The sequence below is a fragment of the Triturus cristatus genome, chromosome 2_1, assembly GCF_964204655.1.
Source record: "Triturus cristatus chromosome 2_1, aTriCri1.1, whole genome shotgun sequence".
In the NCBI taxonomy this organism is placed as follows: Eukaryota; Metazoa; Chordata; class Amphibia; order Caudata; family Salamandridae; genus Triturus; species Triturus cristatus.
Genome location: NC_140581.1, coordinates 77586205 through 77601939, shown reverse-complemented (window position 1 = coordinate 77601939; position 15735 = coordinate 77586205). Strand labels below are relative to the sequence as shown.

The window sequence follows — 15735 nt, the reverse complement described above, 5'->3', positions numbered from 1 at the left end:
GCAACCATATCCGTGATCTGTTGGATGCCTAAGTCCATCCTAAGTGGCTGCATAGGAGTGCTCGTTGGAAGTGCAAGTATATTTCTAAAAAAATTGTTTTCTGACTTAAGTAAAATCAGGAAGGGGGTATGGCGCCATAGTTCTGCCCCATAAGCTGCAACACCCCGGGCCTGGGTTTTGTAAATCTCTATAAGTGGACTGATCAATTTAAGGTGGCTGTTTTTGAGCATCTTAGTGATGCCCCCGGTTATTTGGACAAGTTTCAAGTTTACTTTAGAGATCTGGGGTCCCCAGGTCATTTTATTATTGAGGGTCAAACCCAGATAGTCAAATGTGGTGACCCGTTCTAATGGCTGGCCGTCCAATTTAGGGGTAGGGTGGTTGGTAGTGTCTGCATGGAACACCATATATTTAGTTTTGCTTACATTAATGACTAAGTTCCTTTTCCTACAAAAGGTTGCAAAGCCGTCCAGGACTCTTCCCATCCCCATAGGAGTCCTGGAGAGAAGCAAGGTGTCATCTGCAAACATTAATGCAGGGATTTTCCTACCCGCCAGGTTGGGGGCGTCTATATCTCTTAGGGTCAGAATGTCCTCAACGAGCCCATTTAAGAATAAGGCAAAGAGGGTTGGGGCTAGGACACACCCCTGCCTTACCCCCTTTTCTACCCCAAATGGGTGCGTAAATTCACCCTTTAATCCGAACCTGACCCTGGCAAAAGTGTCTTTGTGGAGTCGCTCTAGTAGGTTGCAGAGATAAAGGGGTACTCCCATCTACTTTAGTAGCTCCCAAAGCTGGCTTCGGTCCACCATATCGAAGGCAGACTTTAAGTCAACAAACGTGAGATAAAGACTGCCCCCTTCTAGGATGATGGTTTTCCAGTGGATCAGTTGCAGCCTAAACAATTGATCCACAGTTGACATCTTTGCTCTGAAGCCCACCTGTAGGGGAGTTAAAATGTTGGAATCCACCATCCAGGTCTGGAGTCTCCCCAGAAGAATGCGAGCAAAAATCTTCTGAGCTACGTCGATGAGGCTAATAGGCCTATAATTAGCCGGATCGAGTGGGGAGCCCTTTTTATAGATTGGTATTATCTCGGCTCCGGCCCATGTAGGTGGTAATGGCATTCCACCTAGGATTGCGTTATAAAGGCCATAGAGATATGGGACCCAAATATCAGGCTCGCTTTTAAAAAGGTCTCCTGGGATCTTGTCTAAGCCGGGGGCTTTATTAGGCAATACTTTGCTAAGAGCCACTCTAATCTCGCTGAAGGTGCACATCTCTGCCGGCCCCAGAATAGTAAGTGGGCTGGCATAGGGGCAAGGGTGGTGTTTGTTTGCTGCTGATGCGTTAAAAGCGTATAGATCTTTAAAATGGCTACACCAAATTTCTTCCCCAAGGTTGGGTTGGAGAGCTTGGTTGGGGGCTGATGATCCTGTCTTAACTAGATTCCAGAAGGATTTAAGGTCCCTATTCTTCAATGCAAAAGAAATCTCCTCCCATCTAGTAATTTCCCAGTCTTTCTTCGCATCATGGAGGATTTTCTTAAAGGAGGCCCTGGCTTCCTTAATTTCTAGCGTATTGCCATTCTTGAGAGTTGTCAAGAGCAATAGCTTTGCTTCCCTACAGGATTTATTGAACCAAGGGGACTTCCCCCTAGTTGGCGCTAACTTAGTCCTAATAACTCGACTAAAATGGGTCCCAAGGATGGCACAAAGTTCGGTATGGGTGGATCCAATTAATTCAATATTTTCATAGCCCTCAGATATAATAGATTCTCCCATAGTTTTCTCTAGGAGAGGATAGATCTCAGAATACATTGCACTGAGATCGCTTTCAGATTGGACAATCTTCTCCCATCTGATTCTCCGTGCCCTATCAGTAGTGGTCAGCGGTAGAGCGATAGGTGAGTCATTGGCAATAGTAAGAGAAGTGGTAAAACCCTCCATGGTTACAACTATGGGATTGTGGTCACTTTCGTAACGTTTAATGACTTCAAAATTTGAAGTCCTTGACCATAGTCCCATACTTACCATAATGTAATCAATAATGGAGGATTGCCCATTTCTTTCGAAAGTTGGGTTGCCTGGGCTATCTAGGGGAAACCTGCCATTACATGCTCGTACTGAAAAGGCGAGTGTAATTTGTGTGAGTTGAAGGACCAGTGGCGTCCAGGCCTTTGTGGGATAGGTATTGGGTGGTGGTATATCCCATACTTGATCCTCCTCCTGTGATACTGGCATGGTTAGGCCATTCAATGGTTCATGGTGGCAATTGAAATCTCCACCAATTATAAGATGCTCAGGGTTAGTAATCGTACTCAAAAAGGCCTCTAGGCTGGCCAGAGTGGGGGACAATTGACCATAGCTCACTGGGCGGGAGTATATATTTATCAGGTTCAGCTTGCGCCTACCCTGAGAGGACATGTCTAGGCACATAATATCTGGAGAGTCAGTACATATTTTTTTGAAGTCATATCCCAGATGTGTTCGGACCCAAATGAGCATCCCTCCCGACGGTCTACCCTTTTTTGACTTTGCTGCGGGTTCCCAGAAGGTGGCGAACCCTACACGATGGCAGGGCCTCAGTGCCCAAGTCTCCTGTAATAGGCAGATATCATATCCATCAATGAATTCCCCCCAATCGGGGAGTTCAAGCAGGCGTGTCAGACCTGCCACATTCCAGGATAGAATATTCAACCCGGCAACCTGGTTGGAAGCTGAGTTAGGGGGTCTGCCAGGCTGCCCGCTATGGAGGAAGCAATCGGCTGGTGTGGGGGAGCGGGGGGGGAGGTCTACCGTTCTCACTGAGGGCTAATTACCCTATAGTCTCAACTAGATTACACTGAGTAGTATTCACTGTAAGCCTTTTACTTGGCGTATTAGAGGGCACTGTAGTTGGTTTATGACTAGTTGATTTCGCGGTTAAATGTGCTGCAGGTGCGATATCAGATTGGGTCCTTTGAACTAATGAAGCTAGCTTAGTTTCTATAGCAGATAGGCGCCTAACTAGAGGAGACAGCCTTCCATCAATTACATCGGCCATTTTATCCCAAAAATTACTAGGGAGCAACGCCCCCAAGGTTTCCTCACTTGATGTTATGGGGGTAGAACGTGTATCAGGGTCCTGGGTCAAAATGATTTGTGGGTCTGTGCTTCGGATGAGGGCATTGTGGGCTGGGTTAGGAGCTAGAGTTCTTTGGTTTTTTTTTGAAGGATATGTCATTGTAGCACCCTCTCGTTTCTTGGCCTTTGTAGCTGGGGGGTTTGTCCCAGTGTTTTTCCTTCTAACAGATCGATCAACCATGAACCTTGTTTTGGGACAATTAATAGTGGGTACAGGGGCATAGTTGTCATCCTGGGTGGACCCAGAGAGAAACGATTCGGCTAGGGTGGCGTCGACAGGGGGCAATGATTCCCTTGTCAGTGCCTCATCTATATGGCCACTTGTTAAGGGAGGCTCGAAGTTATTAGGAGAGGGAGCAAGCGCAATGGGCCCCAATGAAGATCTTTTCCCTAGTAGTGGATCATGGGATAACCTTCGTTCAGTGGCAGCAATCTCGTAAGCCAGAACGTTGCTCGCTCGAGTTATGAAGTTGTCCAATGTCCCCATAACATTGCTCCCCTTGCTGCCCACCCATAGAAAACCGGTTGCCATAGTATTTGCCTTACTAGGAATATCGTCCAGGGGGGGGGGGCCAGCCCAGCCTCGAACAGTCTCGAACGGCCTCAAACGGCCCGCTCTTTGCCCGGTCTTCGCCCCGGTGAGCGTCCCGTGCGCGTCCCGCTAGCGCGCGTGGGAAGGTATCTATATGGGAGTGTCAATGTCAATAAGGGGGGATGGGCCGAGAAGAGCTTCCAGGTGCGCCCAGTGATGTCCGCTGACAGCACCCTGGTCCTCGCAGTCCCGGCAATCAGGCTCCCCCAGCGTCCAGCGCTACGACAACGGCAACTTCCCCGCAAGTCTGGGGATTCAGGATGAACAGAGCTCCTTATCCGGTGAGTGGAGAGTCTTCCGAATATAACTTCGCCTCAATTCTAGTCTCAATTCAATTTAGACCCCAGTCTATTAGGAAGTCTGCCCCGCTCCTTACCTCTGTTGGTCGGTATTGCGTATGTCTCGGGCTTCGGTTCTATTGCCGGGTTCAAGAAAGTCGCGTTTTGAACACTTGCTGGTAAATTGGACGTACTTGGTACGTAGGTGTCGCCCATTTTGTTGTCAGGCAATCGTAAACTCCTCGTTTCCCAACACGAACTAAAACCCGACGTTGCCTTTACTAAAATTTCATTCCATATCCCATTTTTGAAACTTCAAGTTAAAATAATCGAAGGATTAGATTTAAGTAGTTAGGTATTAAGCATTAAGGGCCAAGAAGACCAATCTTTAGGTACCTGATATGTGGCACATATTGGCTCATGCCATTCATAGTGGTTGACTTACCAAATACATTCATAGTTCTTTTCAAGAGTAAAATATTGATGCATATGTTTAATGTACTGTTTCACTTGTATACTTTATTGGCTCACTTTTGTAATTTACTGATCTCTGTGCAATATGTTGATTGAAACGTGTAACCTATTGGTTTGTAAACACCATATGATGCAGCGCGGCTCCACTGCAGTGGTGGAGGAGCATCGTCCCGCTGGCTCAGAGCCAGCACCTGTAAAATAAAACAATATATCTTATTGTTTAATTTTTCAGTTGCTGGCTGAGCCAGCGTGCAGCAGGGAGGAGTGGGACCAGAGCCATGGGAGGGGGAGGAGAGATGCTATGTGCACTCTCTAAGTGCGCATGTGTGTTTGGCCAGCCGTTTGAGCCGATCAGACACACCTGCACACTTAGGTTTCTCCAACATTAAACAGCAAGGCCGGAGAAACAGCATAGACTCCCTATCCTGAGCTGTGCGTCTTTTCAGCCCACTCAGGCCAATCCCCGGGCTGCTCTCATTGTATGAGCGCTACAACAAACAAATGATGGACGGAATGCTGACAATGCAGACATTCTCCCCCAGTCAAGAGATCTGGGTTAAATCCATCGTTCTTTTGCCCACTACGCCACCCCAGTTCAGACATGGCCATATGCAAATCAGTCTTGACCCTGTGCCTCATGGGAACAGTCCAGCCAGCAGTCACAGTCAGCAAGCCTGGCTGAAGACGGCTGAAATGCCAGAAACCGGTCCTAGGAAGCTTGTTTCCGGTTCAGGGAAGGCATGGCTTGGCAGTTCGGGCTGGACTGTTCCCATGAGGCACAGGGTCAGACTGATTTGCATATGGCCATGTCTGAACTGGGGTGGCAGAGTGGGCTAAAGAATGGTGATGGATCAAACCCAGATCTGTTGACTGGGTGTGAGTGTTTGATTGGTTCTGATGCTCCGTCCATCACCACCCCCTTTTGTACCGCTCATTGTATGAGAGCAGCCTGGGATTGCACAGTCAGTCTGTTACGTAGTCCCAGTGTCTGCTTGGACAAGGAGACACTCGGACTACTCCCTCCCCTCTTGTGCACCCCCCCCGCACTCCCATCTCTCGTGCACCCTCCTGCTACTGCTAATCCAGCTCTCTGTGTGTTGCATAAGTCATCCTTGATAGTGGTGGACCTAGCAGGATCAGTTGTTTTGCATGAACCTCAGGTCAGCTGTGCTAAGTATTCACAGGGCAGCTCACATCTCATTTCTGATCAGCCCATGGTCTCTGTCTTTCAGCCTCCAGACCTTATGCAAAGCCCAGCATACGCGGTGGTGAAGAAGCCTCCTGCTTCAGCTTCTGCTACAAGTTCAGCCACTCCAGATACATGCTATGCAGAAATCAGAGACCTAGAACAAGTAAGATACAAATAATCAGGGCCACTGGAATTATGTGGCAGTGGAGGGCCACAGGAATTATGTCGCAGGGTTGAGTAAATTATGTGGAAAGAAACAGTTAATTATGCGGTGTAAAGTGCACATTTTGTAATAGTGTTCCTTCATTATTTTGACATTTTTACACTTGTTAATCACTGTCTGAGCCTTGGTTGTACCTCATTAGTACGAATTTAATATCCAAATACAGCAATAAGCTACAAAAAGATGACCAGTCAACTTTTGCAAAGAGCCTCGTGCTGTCTGGTATCTCATGTTGTGTAGATAGCATGTGATACCCTGGTCGTGATGAATTGCCCATGATCTTACTGACAACAGAGGCAAGAAACATGTCGACCGAATGAGAGTAGGACGTAGGCATCCAGGCACTTAACCCCTAGCTTTACGCCACTCTATTGACTTTTAATCAGGCAATTTACCTACCAGAATAAATACAATTCAAGGAATAATTGACCTGTTTTAACTCACTTATACTACATCTACACTACTGGGCCCCTCACCCCCACTGCACCAAACGGCAGGGACAAAAGATCTCCGACAACGAGCCCCATTTATGGGAGCCCGTCAGGCATTGCAGCGCCGGCCCGATGAGGAGCAAGCCCATATGATGAAGCATGACACCTAGCTTGCTGGGTGTGTGAGGGCTCCAGTTCCGAAGAGGGGTCTCCTCCCTCTCACTTTGAATAATAGGATTGACTTATTGAACCTACATATCGAACCTAGTACTCGCTGACCTTATATGTCTCCTCACCCTTAGGAACTGCATACCCATCTTTATACACATTGCCCTGGGCACGTATGCTGGACCTAAAAAAATGCCCTATTGTCCCTCCTCTTGTTGTTACACAGGGCAGGGCAGGCCCAGACGTGGGTCCCATGCACACTGTGTAACTGTAACCAAGCTATACCTGGCTGATGAGTGCTAGGTAGGGCAAAACCTCTTCTTGGTTGCTTGCGTTCTAGTTCCAGGGACAACCTGGCTTAGCCATTTGGGCCAGACTGCTCCCATTGGAGCAGAGTTAAGACTGATTTGCATATATCTGGGTTCAAACTGAGGTGGCATGGTGTGCAAAATAACATTGAATTAGGGTGCCCCCAAGTAATTACCAGTGGTTGACATTAATTCAAGCATTGCATCATTCACTTTTCTGTGTACTAAAGAGTGCCACCCTAAGTGGGGCAGGTATGCCGAGACGTGGGTCCCATGCAGTCTGTGTGACTGGAACCAAGCTATGCCTGGTTGATGAGCCCTAAGTAGGGCAACACCGGTCCTGGGTTGCTTTGTGTTCCGGTTCAGAGATGAAATGGCTCAAGAGTTCAGGCTGAACTGTTCCAATTGGAGCAGGACTAAAGACTGATTTGTACATAACAGGGTCCAAGTTGAGGTAGCATGGTGTGCATAATAATGATGGATTGGGATGCAGTGTTGAGTAATTACCAGTGACTGACACTAATTTAGGCATTGCATCCATCACAGTTTTGTGGTTTTCTTCAGTATTTTTTGTGTACTTATTAAAATTTGCAGGAGGGAAAAAATATGTTCAGTGAAAGATTATCACAAAAATACATGAATATGCAAATCTTGTGAACCTCACATCGGTGTATGTATAAAATTTCAAATCACTCATGCCTAATTTATACACCAATAGCAGTCTCTTGACTGTCTCATTCTATGGAGAAAAGCACTTTGAAAGTCACATGTAGGAAGAGTAGAGCAGTTACACATAGAAAACACATAGAAAGATGGAGGGTCCTAGACCTTCCGGTGTCCAACAGGTGACTTCAAACATAGTTATAGTACATACAGGATAATGTCCTGTAGAAAAATCATATTAAGATCCAATGGCCCATGGTGTCTGCTTTCCACTCTGCTGTTTTTATTGTTAACAGTTAATGGGGCCTGAGTCCACCCAAGAGGTTATGGAGAATTCTGCTTGCTATAAAACATCTGCTCCGAGCCAGAGTGTCTTAGCAGCCCCGGCCACATGATGCGACAACTCAGTAGCATTGGAAGCAACAAATTTAAAATTCAGAGAGAATAATTGTCAGAATTCTATTATTATTATCATATGGTGTGGTTGTGCGACCTCATTGTGTAATACTGTCAGGAAAACCATCTTAGATCCAGTCAAGTTTTTTTTATAAAACATCTTCCTAAACCCTGGGTAGCTGTGGCTTTTGAGCACCAAGGCTTAAACAAATAAACTAGTTAGAGTACAGCATTTAGGATCAATAAACAACATAATAATTGAGTCGTGAAAACACAAAAAGAAACCTGACACCAATGTATACATATAGACTTTATTTTTACACATTTTTAGACCCTAAATGAGCAAAATCCAACGCACGGTCCCGGAGACATAGATTTTTAAAGAACACGCAAATCTCAGCTTTTTAGTGTAAAGCGCGAACAAGCAATGGCACTGTTAAGTTTGGAAACTTTTAAAAAGTTTGGAAGAGTTTTGTTTGGCTACTCCAGCCCGGAATGAATGGCCAATTATGACAGAGAGAAGGTCAGGGAGGACAATAAGGACTATCTGGACAGTTACTTGGTCACCAAAGCGTTCTCAAGTCCAGTTACACACTTTAAATCATAGACACCATAGACGTCAATAGAGTGGTCCAGATGCTGAGGGTACAGGATGTTTAGGATGCTGAAGAATGCTCTGGGTGTTGTGTGGTCGACTGGTGTCTCCTTGTAGTTATTCCTCAGTACCGAGGTAAGGTAAGACTACTTTGGCCACAGGGGTTGGTGTCCTTCAAAGTCCTCTTTGAGCTAGTAGAAGTCCACTGGCAGCTGGGCTACTGTTCTCCCGACACAGCTGGTCCAGTGCTTTTTTGGTGAGGGTTAATGTCTGTATTTGGTGCCCCATCCACACTCTGATGACTCCCTGAGGTCCGGCAGACACTGGTGCATCTTTTGAGTCTGGAGTAGGGATCCTCTTGTATGCACGTTGGTGGTCAGCAGAGATTCCTTGTGGGTGGCTACTGACTAGCCAGGACTGACTACTTCAGATTTTATGGCAGCTTTTATGGCTCTGATGCTGCAACTGGTGGTCACCTTTGAAGTTTGCCTTTTTGGACCACCACTTTGCGTGGCTTCCTGCAAGGAGGAGGTAAAATCTCCACCTGTGGCAGGTCACTTTTGTTCCTATGTCTGGATGTCATTTACACTCCCCAGGAGAGCAGAAGGCTGTCTGGTGGCCTACATCTTTGAATGGTCATCAGATAAAGTAGGCAATTGAGTGGCAACTTTCTAAAAGTTGCTTTTCCCTAAAAGTGACAATAAATTTAACATTGGCATCAATTTGGGTTTAGTGCCACGATTAATTTGATACACTGAAGTATCCATTTTGGCTGTCCCAATCAGAAGTTAGTGCAACTGAAACTCTGCACAAACCAATGGTGCTACCAATTTTTCCACAGCAATAACAACCATTTGGGATTTGGATTGTTAGGTCATATTAAAATACATGTCTTATTTACTAATATACATTACCATGCCTTGGGGCTCCCAAAACCTTCTTTAAGGGTGTCCTAAGTATATTATTAAGGGGAACTGGGGCTTTGCCTTTGGTTTAAATGGTGAAGTCAAACTAGCAGTGTAAAACTGCCCTTCCGGCAGCTTGGATCCATGTTATTCGTTGTAACACTCAGGATCCCACAAATATTGCTGCATTTCTGGGTGGGCGGTGTAACTTACAGGCCCTGGGTACCCCTGGTACAAGATACTATGGACTTATAAGTAAATTGCTTTATGGCAATTGGGGGTAGGCAATTCAGCATTTGATTTGTGGAGGTTTATAACACTGGCACTGAGGTCTAGCAAGCTGTCCTCAGTGCACTCTGAGTCGAAAACTCAGCAGCATTAGTCCAAAACTTTGTGGGTGATCATGCAAACAGAGGCATTTACTTACAATAATCCATAAAACTACAGACTCTAAATCCTCTCCTCACTAAGGATGATTCTAATCCTCTGCCCAGTATTCTGGTATCTATGTACAGGCATACTGTGGCTCGGACAGTCAGAAGATTATAACACAGGGCAGAGTTTAGGCAAGACCAGAGTGGTCCAAACGTATGCCTCATTCTCAAGCTACTGCACGACGTACTCACACAATAAAAGTACACTCTTTGTGTTAGACTTGGGGGTCTCTAGTTGGCACAGGCATGCACTTGTGACAAATAGGGACCCTCGCCTCTAGTCAGGGTAAGGGGGTACACTCCTAAAATAACCCCTGCTCACCCCCTTGGTAGCTTGGCACGATCAAACAGGCTTATCTCAGAGGCAGTGTGTAAATCATTTTTGAACACATACAGTAATCAAGTGACAACACTACAGATGGACACCACACAGGTTTTCTATCAAAAATAAGTATTCTTTATATAGATTTACCACAAGACCATTAAACGACAAAAATACACAATACTGTTACTTTAGATGATAGAATTTTGCTTAGTTCTCTTTAGTTCTTAAATGCGACACTTTAAGTCAATGTACCTTTTAGATGCGACACGCAGGGCAACGAAAGTGTAGCAATGATGTTGATGCGTTGAAGATTTTGGTGCAAAGAAATAAAGACGTGAAGATCTTCCAGATGCGGTATGCTTCTCCGATGTTGCGAGAAGACTCGATTCGATGCTTCAGCTGCAGCGGCGACACACTTTACGCGATGTGACGACAGCGGCCTTGGCAGCGGCACTCTTCTCCGACGTTGCGAGACGCTTCCGCTCGATGCGATGCTGCAGCAGCGACACTCCTTTACGCAATGCGACGACAACAGCTCCGACGGAGGCACGCTTCTCCGTGGATGCGAGGTGCTTTTCTTGATGCGGTGCAATGCGACAACTACGATGGCTGTGATGGCGACACGCTTCTTCCTCGATGCGAGACTCTTCTCTTGATGCAGTGCAATGCGTCAGCTACGATGGCTGCGATGGCGACACACTTCTTCGGCGTTGCAAGACACTTCCTGGATGATGCGAGAGCTTCTGCTCGATGCGACAGCTGCAGCGGTGACACACTTTACGCGATGCGACGACAACAGCTCCGACGGCGGCACGCTTCTCCTTCTTGAGTCGCGCTTCCAGCTCCTTGCGACACACAGTCCCTCAGAAGGCCCAACAACAGCAGCAGGCACTTCCAAAGAACTCTGGGGAGCTGGGGGGTGAAGTTTGTTGTTCCTGAGACTTCAGCATGAGGCAAGCTCTTTTCCAAGCCCTTGGAGATCCTTCACAAGTTGAGCAAAAGTACACACAAAGTTCCTTTCTCCTCTCTTTGGCAGTAGGCAACCACTGCAGGCCAATCCCCCAGTTTCAGGGATAGTTCCTCCTCAGCTTCTTCTTGGTTCCTCTCCTCAGCAGAGTGTTCTTCTTGTTTTCCCAAAGTGATCTAAATTCTTAGGATCAGGGTCCCAATACTTATACCCCAAAATCCTTTGTCCTCTGAAGGCAGAGGGGCCTTTGCCTTGTTCAAACCGGTTCTGGTCAGTCCTGGAGCACTTTGTTTACCTGACTCCTTCTTTCCTTTCAGAGTGCAGGGCAGAGACATTAGACGCACCACAGGAGGTGGAGCCAGCATTGTGGATGGAAAGCACCGTCCTATTCAGGTCCCAGGTGCAACTCCTCCCTGGAATTCCCCAGCCCCTGCCACTCTAACTCCAGACAAGGAATACACAGCCTAGCAGAGGCAGGTTTGAATGGTTAAACAAGAAAATGCCTACTTTCTAGTAGACGAAGGATTCAACTTTGGTTTATTGAGTTATCGTTTGGATACTTTTGATTATGTTATGAAGTTCGTGTTTCATTACGTGTTTATATTAAGTACAATCAAGTAGAGTACATTTAAGCGGCAATGAATTGTTAACACACACTCATAATTGAGTGCATATGGTAGTGCACATCCTGTCTAGAACATAGCGCTCTAGTAAATGTATTTTTATTATCAGGTGGCAGGGTAGAACCACCTCCGGCAGTGCACACCAAACCAGTACAACAATAGTTTATTTGGTCAAGTAGTTACACTAGTTTATCTTGAGTGCACGCCAAGCTGTTACTACTCTTACTTTCTAAAAGTGGCATTTTCAAACACAGAATGTTAAAACCAACTTCACTAAAAGATGTATTGTATCATTCTGAGTTCAGGCATACTAAATTTGAATTTCTACCATGTTCCCTGAGTCAGTTGGGATTATAAGATGTAATAACCAAACTGCCCATTATGACCTATGGAGAACAAGTAGCCTTGCAATAGTAAAAAACGAAAATGGCTGTAATTCACTATTAGAACATGCCACACACACCAGGGCATGTCCTACCTTATCCTTACAATGCACCCTGCCCTTGGGCCTACCATAGGGGTGTCTGATATGAAGAAAAGGGAAGGTTTAGGGACTGGCAAGTGAGTGCACTTGCCCAGTCAGCATGACAGTACCAGACTGCATGCAGGTTCTGCAATGGCAGACCTTAGACACACTTTTACAGGCTGCTTCTGTGGGTGGCACAACCAGTGCTGCAAGCCCACCAGCAGTATTTGGATTTACAAGCCCTGGATACTGCTGGTGCACTGTACTAGGGTCTGACAGGTAAACCAAACGAACCAATCATGGAATCACAAATTCATACATTAATTTACAATAGGGAGAGCTAATGCACTTTAGCACTGATCAGCAGTGGTAAAGTGCCCAGAGTCATAAAACAGCCAAAAACAGGTCAGAAAAAATATAGGAGGAAGGCAAAAAAGTCAGGGATGACCCTGCAAAAAGGGCCAAGTCCAACATTTTGATACTAGTGACATATTTAGAAACTATTCATCTGAATCTTGATTAGCAGGGGACCTCCGGGCATCTACTGGACCCATTGCTTCAACAATTGTAAGCGGGTACAGGACATAATTGGGTGGTTTAAACACAGGTTCAAAAGACAATATCTGGAGAGCCATTACAGCTAGAAAGATCTTTTGAACAGCACTGGTATTAGCCAGGAAAGCCAATGGCCATGCTCTTGCAGGAAGGAAGAAGAAAACATTTTAGTTCCTCTGGGGATTAATCCTTTTGAATGTATTACTCCCACAGGATAGACCACTAAATGTCAGATAGGCATTTGACTGACACCCTACTGTTTTCTAATTCAAAATGTCCTCTTTGTAATTTTACAGCAGGGCAGGATCTACACACAGCCTTCTCTTACTAGAGCATTTTAAATGGCAGATTTATCAATGAGTTGCGTTGCCTATGCAACACACAAGGGGTTGTAAGGGTGACGCAACTACGAAGTCAGATTTATCAAACCACGGAAGGCCACCTTGAGTGGCCCTGGATGGCCTGATAAATCTACAATAATGTAACACAGCGCAAATCGCTGTGTTGTGTTACTCTGCCGAGGGTGGCGTTCCATGGGTGGAGCAAAGGTGTTCCCATGCATCCACCCTTGATTTAAGATCACTGTTAGACCTTGGAATGCATCAAAATGCTGCATTTCCCAGGTGAGGCATAACAAGGAGAAATATCTTTATTTCTCCCTGTTTTTGTCTCCTTATTTGTGTGCTACATTCTGCAGCGCACATAGAAAGAGGAAACTGCTTCAGATGATTGTATTTTTGTAGGAAGATGTCCCTTCCTGCACATAAACAATCCCATTTGTAAAGCAGACAGCCTTGCACCACAGCACAAGGGTACCTGCATTGGAGCTAGGCAGCACATTGTGCGACAGTGCGCGGAAAGGACAGGAGTGCATAGTATAATGTTAAATACAGCACATTCCCGACCTTTCACTCAGCGCAGCAAGGTGGCTTACTGCGCTGCGTGAAATAATAATAAATCTGCCCCTTAGCAATTTTCTCCTCTTAGTTTATACTATAATCTCCTCAGCCAGCTTTTATGTCACTCCAACCCCATTGTAAGCCTCTTCTCTGCTCCTGTGACACCATTCCTGTGCCCATGAATGTCCATTTGTAAGCAATCATTCTTTTTTTGAAAACTGATTTTATTTACTTTCTTTAACATAAACCATCCAACATGTCTTGTAAGTTTGAAGCATCTTATTGTACAGTTGTCATCATTACTCATCCAGTATCGCTGGAACATTACAGCCCCACACTAACAGTCCCACCCGTCCTTCCCTGCCGTGCCCCCCCCCCCGATATCAGTGTTTGTGGATAGTCCAATGTTCCCTATCAATCTCAATGGCCAACAAGGATCCCTGAAGGTGTCAAGGAGCTAACCCATGTGCAAAGTTCTTGGCCGTTGGTGTGGTGGGGACGTTTGGGATCTGTGATATAGGTACCCGCTATTTGAGGCTATTAGCCAGGTTCCCAAGCGATGAGAGATCTGAGTGCTGCATGCTATCCACTATCATTTCCTAGGATCTGGCCGCCAGACACCACTGGCCTCTCCCAGCAGCACTGCTCGCTCATTGCCAGCTCTTTTTTCGAGTTCCTTCTGCCATACTCTCTCCCAGGGGCCTCTCTGAACTTTCCAGTTTCAGGTAGTCTCTCGCTTTGCAAGCAGGAATGGCAGTTACTGAAATCTGCTTGTCTCTTAGTTTTAGCAGTATGTGGGAACCAGCTGAGGAGGCAGTGTTGTGGGATATATGGGACCTGTTCAACTTGCCCACAGTGCCGTACCTTTCATCCTAACCATCCAAGAGTAACAGGTAAATTGTAAACCTAGAACACAACACTCTAGTCCCAAGGTAACTGTGGAAACAGATTGTCACCTTTTGTTCTCACTCGTGCATATCCATAATACATACGAGAAAGACACGATGAATGTTATCAATATTTATACTACCGTGCTCTCTCATGAAGGAACTGTGCTGCAATTAGAAAACATATACAACTGAGCAGAATAATCAGCATTACCAGTAAACTGTATGCAATGAAAAGCCCTATCAAGGTGAATGATATATTTGTCTAAGCCTACCCTTGACACATGAGCACAGGAAATATATCAGTAATCTCTGGGATAAAAACTGAACCCCATACCTGGCCATTGTAGATAGGTGGTCGGCATTTTAGGCTGTGCAAACCGGTGTGCCTTTTTCAGGACCATTTCTCCTCTCTGTTTTCAACAAGGCAAGTCTTTGTTTATATGATAAGAAGTGCCATGTTGGAAAACAGCAGCTGCATCTCTGTTTTGTGTCTAAGTGTTAGGATATGTTGCTCACCGATCACAGAAAAACAGAGCATGGCAGAGCATGGTGTTGTTTGATCTTGCACGAAATGGTCAGACTGAATCCCAGGAAGGAGAAACTGAATAATTAAAACATCTGCAGCGTATTTCTAAAATATTGTGGCACAAGAACAAACATGTTATGTGTAATGTGTGCAAAGCTAAGTGGCCTACCATGTGCAGTTAGAGTAAAATGGGGGTAAATTAAGGGAGAACTAAGTGGGCCCTAAAGGGAGCTCACTGCTGGTGTGAATGTCGTGCAAGCCCAAAACATATGAAAAAGTCACGCCCTCTTTCCCGCATATTGGGCAGTTGGCACTTCGGGTATCGAAATATTGATTAATACATCTCGGTGTCAGGTATGCCTTGTGTGGTACGTAAAAATGCATCAAAACTGAAACAGGCCTTTTGTGACACTTTAGGTCCCTTTAGGTAGCCCCATTTATTGATGCAATGTCACATTTTGATCTAAAACAAAAAGTACACATGGATACCCATGATGCTGGCCACACATTCGACGGTATTTTCACTTCATGTGAAAGACTAACAAAAATAGATACTATCCCTATCCCGTGGTCAGACCACAAACTAACTTTAGAAATTAAAGAGGACACTGGGAGACCTATGGAACACATTAAACAAACAACTTACCTTGAATGGTCTAAAATGGATAACCAGGCATTTATTGAAACACTCCAATCATCATAC

At 45.5% G+C, this 15735-nt stretch overlaps 1 protein-coding gene across 2 annotated transcripts in view; it reads left to right on the top strand.

Moving 5' to 3' along the window:
- The window catches only part of LOC146863776 (uncharacterized), a 300646-nt gene that overhangs the window by 277984 nt on the left and 6927 nt on the right, over window positions 1-15735 (top strand). For both annotated transcript variants that reach the window (XM_085628004.1, XM_085628009.1), the window contains one exon: window positions 5702-5821. In XM_085628004.1, the coding sequence (XP_085484130.1) occupies window positions 5702-5821 (120 nt within the window). The remainder of the gene's footprint in view (window positions 1-5701; window positions 5822-15735) is intronic.